The sequence below is a fragment of the Lepisosteus oculatus genome, chromosome 11 (genome assembly GCF_040954835.1).
Source record: "Lepisosteus oculatus isolate fLepOcu1 chromosome 11, fLepOcu1.hap2, whole genome shotgun sequence".
Taxonomy (NCBI): domain Eukaryota; kingdom Metazoa; phylum Chordata; class Actinopteri; order Semionotiformes; family Lepisosteidae; genus Lepisosteus; species Lepisosteus oculatus.
In genome coordinates, this window is record NC_090706.1 from 38,906,707 (window position 1) to 38,911,848 (window position 5,142).

Sequence of the window (5,142 nt, forward strand, 5' to 3'; positions counted from 1 at the left end):
TACTATAACAAGATCAAATAATAAAATGAGCCATCACATACTTTAAAACATTAGATTATTATTACTACTTATAATTGAATACTATCTATTATAATAATAATAATAATAATAATAATAATAATAATAATAATAATAATAATAATAATAATAATAAAGGCTAAAATACTGTTCTCCAAGCCTATAGTTTCCCCAAACAGCACTTTACACTTAATTTATCAATCTGCAACACGTGGTTCCTTTCTATCGATGTGTGTGCGGTGCAAAACAATAGCTCTTTTCCAGGTGCCTGCAGTGGGCCAAGCTTTGTCCTGCACTGTCACCCCTTGTGACATAACTATGACATCGCTGGACCTATAATACATCAGCTTAACTGTGTGACAAGGACTGGGAACGTCAAACACAGGTATGTCAACACCTCTGCTACTATTGAGACTTAATATTTAATTGCTTTATTTTTAAAGAAGACATTTGTATTCTAAACCTGACTGTTTAGTGTTACCTGCCTGTTTTGCCTTTACTTTTTTTTATTTGCTCGCAAAGACAATGTTAAAAGGGTTTTTTCCCCGTCAAGGTCTCAGCTCCATGGGTGGTCTATTCTTTAATGAGCTGGATAGTTGTGATACCGTGCTCCTGATACTACACTAACCAGGCAACACGGTGTGTTAAGACATGGTAATCGTACCTACCAGGTGAATGCCCTGGGTGCTCAGCTGCAAAAGACCTTAAGAAAATACCTAAAGCATTCAAATAAAATAATCAGGTTAATTAAACACTTGACTGCTCCAGTTAGAACTGTAATCATGAGACAGGTGCCTCATGGGTGAAGTTTGACGAATGTTAACTTTTTTGAAACACTTCAGACTGAAATGCGCTTACGAATCAGAGCTCGTAGAAGCTCCCGTGTCCGAAGGCACGTGGCTTACAGCGCAGACAGAGCTCAGGTAATGGCAGCGGTCCGTTGTCTCCGGCCGGACAGGGCGACCGGCCGAGCTCCTGCGGGACAGCCTGTCCTCTGCCGGCGGATGGGGACGGCCGCCGCCGAGTGGATGCCCACACACGTCACCGTGCACGTGCACGGGGCCCGGGGCCTGAGGGCCAAGGGCCCGGCTGGGAGCAGCAACCCCTACGAGGTCATCCAGCTCTGCGAGGCGAAGTACCGCACGGCCGCGCTGGAGGCCACCACCGCGCCCGCGTGGCACGAGGAAGTCACGTTCCCGCTGCCCGCACGCCCGCCGGGCGGCCGGGGGCCCGAGCTGACCCTCAGGGTCATGCACCACAGCCCGGCGCGGGGCGCGGCCGACTGCTTCCTGGGCAGAGCGGCCATCTCCCTCGGCAAGCTCTACGAAGACGAGCTAATGAGGAACAACAAGTACGTTTTCCTCCGAGCCCGCAACGTCTGTTGACAGCGCTGCTTATAGCCTACAATAGACATGAAGACAAATAAAACTTTGTATTTAATGTTTCTTTATTAGCCCTATACAATTTCTTGCATTAGGAATTTGTATTTTCGCATACCCCAGCTTGCTCTCCATGAGACACAGACAGACAGGGAGAGAAGCTTGGGGTCAGAGCGCAGGGTCAGCCATTGTACAGCGCCCCTGGAGCAGTTGGGGTTAAGGGCCTTGCTCAGGGGCCCAACGGAGTAGGACTGCCGCCCGCGGGACTTGAACCGGCAACCTTCCAGTCACAGGCGCAGATCCTGAGCCACAGAGCCACCTCTCCGTATGACCTGAGATGGTGATGGCAAGAATCATCCATCCTGGCTACAGCTGACGTAGCTTTTTTTGTTTTCCGAATTAAAAGTGGTAGAATTGTTACGTAAGGCTACAATAGCAGTTACGTAATAAGAAGATGGTTATTACTGGTTGTGCATTAGTGCATTGACATCCTGTGTAACAACACAGAGAACACGGAGCTACATGTTCGCTGCGCTGGCTGACCCTGCGCTCTGACCCCCAGCTTCTCTCCCTGTCTGTGTGTCTCATCGACAGCAAGCTGGGGTCTGCGAAAAGACACATTCCTAATACAGGGAATTGTATAGGGCTAATAAAGTGATCTTATCTTAAATGCAGCGTCAGGAAGTATTTTCACGGTTTATCACTTGAGCAAGATTTGTAAGAGGATAAACATTGGCTTTTCATTTTGAGAACCAAATTCGAATTCGATATTTGCCGAGGCTATGTGGAATTTTTCTTGATTTAACCTATCATTGTCTGGATCAGTCTCATTATGTATACTGGAGGTTCTGGGCCACAAGTCTTTGACTTTTTTCCAAAGTTACATCAGCTGGTGCCTGTGGCCATGTATGCAAACCAGACCTTGTCCAACATAATTGGCTTGTCTGGGAAATCAACCTGTATATGTTCATATCACGGAACATTAATTCAGTAGTTAAACTTTGCCGTTCTTTGCTGCTTCTTTCCCAGGTGGTTTACACTTTGTTCGAAGCCCTGGAAGAGGAAGAAACACCGAGGGCAAATTGAGCTCTCTTTCCTCTTTTTTAAGATGTCAGGGAACCTCGAGGCTCCAGTCAAGAAGACCTCCAGGTCCTTGTCTTCGATCCCTGAAAAAAAATTATTCTGGAAAAGAGACCGAATTGCATTCTGCTCATGGAGGACTAAGAAAAATGTAACCCTCCCTGTTTCTTTTCATATTTGAATGGAGAGAATGTGACAAAAATACCCTCATTAAGAAGAAACTTTTGTGTTGGGGATATATATTTTTTATAAGATGGCTAAATGCTTTTTCATGGAGCTGGAACCTATAAAGCGTTAATCTCTTAAAGAAGACCATCCTGCCTCCTGGCCAGGAGGGCCACAGGCCAGCAAACCAGGGAAACCTGTTAACGAGGGTTCCCGAACAGTAAATGACAAGCTCAGCTGGAAAATAACTTTGGGAACCTAGTGGGGTGTTATAAAATAATGTGTGAGCATGGCAGGCTGTGTCAGTGTCCATTGTGGGTAGAAATGAGACAGAATTCACTGCTTCACTTGGATTAAGACAAAGCAGGCAGCCATGGACAGGCTAGACGATTTACAGGGCTATTTTTATATTTCTGGGGTTAGAAATAATCAGCGTTGACGAGTGCCCTTCAAACCACAACGAAAGTAAAATGTACACATTTACTTGTGAAACCTCCAATTTACAACACCAAACAGACAACATTTCCAGGTATGCGCAGTGCCATATTCTACAACTCAGAACAAGGCAACAAAACCTACAATGCCTTATGACACTGTAAACCAGCAGGCTTGTGAATACATCTCTTTTGATCCTCTTGATACAAGTCTCGATTTTGAGATGGTTTTACTACTTGTTAACTCTGTGTGCGGATCACAGATCATTTCTGCAGTGAAGTGTCTGCTGCACAACCTGTCCTTATTTGCTTGTACATCACAAATTAGTCATCACAGTGACTAGTGAACAGGAAGGGCGGCCTCACGTCACAATTCGTGGGAACTCTCACTCTCATCCGAGACGAGACCAGGGGTTTGTGACAACATGGCGTCTTACAGCACTCACATAAAGTTCACAATTTTGTGCTTCGTTCAGAATCTGTAAAAGGTTTCTCTACCGTCAATGAATGGATTCTTTTTTTTTTAACCAACATTTAATAACCAGTCTGGGAAATCAGGACTGTATATACAAGTTATACGAGCTTTGTAACCTCATTATTAATTGGATCGTACTATAGATTGTACTAAGAGAAAGATCCTTTAGATATCTGCCCAGTCATACCTCAGAAATTCTCTAAGGTGGAACAAAGGTGTGTCATTTGTCTGTAACAGGTTTTAAAATACGGGGAGCCAAGTTCGTCACCTTGTGCGCTGGACCCAGAGCCTTCTTCCTCAACATGTGTACCTGTTCGCTGCCCTGACCCGGGAGCTGGCACTGAGAGACCCTGCTCTAGCGACGGTACAGAACCGGGATTTACTTCTCACACCCGCCGTGCTTTTTGTAAAGGTTAGGCGGCCGCCTGTAAACACATTTCAGAGGGAAGCTGCCGAACCCTACCCAAAGAATTTGCTCGGATGACGATTGTGGGTTAAAACCTGCAAAGGGTGAAGGGAAGGGGAGCGGATGAAAACGAAAAGAAACACGGGACAATGGCAAAAGCAGCAGTACAAAAATCCACAGCAACGTTTCCAACAATATGCTAAAAAGTAACAAAAACAACAACAGCAATAATAGGTTTTTACAAATATTTTGCATCAAACAAAAATTGTTTGCCGCTCTTTATTGTTGTTGAGGTGACTGCTGCTTTCTTGTGTCTTGATACAGAAGGTTCCCCGGCAGGAATGGCAGTCAGCTTGGGGGAGGAGGCAGAGAGCAAGGCAGCGGATGTGACTGGCCAGGACCCCGGGGAAGGCTCTTCTGTGAGGCTGGTGCAGAAAGGCAGAGCAAGCGCAGAGGCTGGACAGGACGGGCGCACCTTTCTGCTGCGTGCGGGCAGCTCCGGCTCCGGCAGGAGGAGAGTTTTTTTCACCTCCGGGCGCCTGCCCTTCGGGAGAGAAAGAGCAGGGGGGATCTTGGGCCGCCGGTCTTTAAATACCTCTCCGGGGGCGTCCACACGCGCAGCGTTCCCCCCAGTGTGTCTTAAAGACACGCAGTCCCGCCCCCTGGAGGCAGCCTCCTCTATGAAGAGAGTGTGGTGCTGTGTTTCCTGGGGGCGCTGCTGCCCCTGCTTGTGAAGGACAGCACAAGGGCCCGAGGGCCTGCCGTTCCAGGGAAAGGCAAGCACAGATCACAACGGGGCTGAGACATCTAACCCAGCACCCCGAAAGACCCAGCTTCTTCCCCGGAAGCAGTCCCATGGCCAAGTGCCCTTCTGTCCCCAGAAGACAGCACTCACATTAAAGTCAACAGCTGACCGTTCTGATAGAACAGTCCCGGTATTCAAAAGATTTACTCTGGCTGTGTTGCACTAGGTGTTTGTTTGTTAACCTTCACAAGAAAAAGAAAAATCACCATGAAGTTAGCGCTTAAAGTTTGCATGCACACAGACTGGAACAATTCGCTTCATATCCACAGCCCAGGTAAGGTATAATACTGAGAGCTTTGTTATGCCTCAGAAAACAGCAGGTGTTTTGTTCTGCCAATTAGACAATGTTTCCACACCTGAAGTGGCACAGGTTTTACCCC

The 5,142-nt window shown here is 46.9% G+C and overlaps 1 protein-coding gene across 1 annotated transcript; it reads left to right on the top strand.

The window, feature by feature from the left end:
- The first annotated feature begins 349 nt into the window (after positions 1–349).
- LOC107077690 (rab11 family-interacting protein 1-like) lies at positions 350–4,908 on the top strand. The gene is made up of 5 exons (XM_069195597.1): positions 350–403; positions 977–1,369; positions 2,427–2,628; positions 3,789–3,915; positions 4,282–4,908. Exons 2-5 carry the CDS (start codon positions 1,023–1,025, stop codon positions 4,689–4,691), a joined length of 1,086 nt encoding a protein of 361 aa, XP_069051698.1. The 5' UTR covers positions 350–403; positions 977–1,022; the 3' UTR covers positions 4,692–4,908.
- The last annotated feature ends 234 nt before the right edge of the window (positions 4,909–5,142 follow it).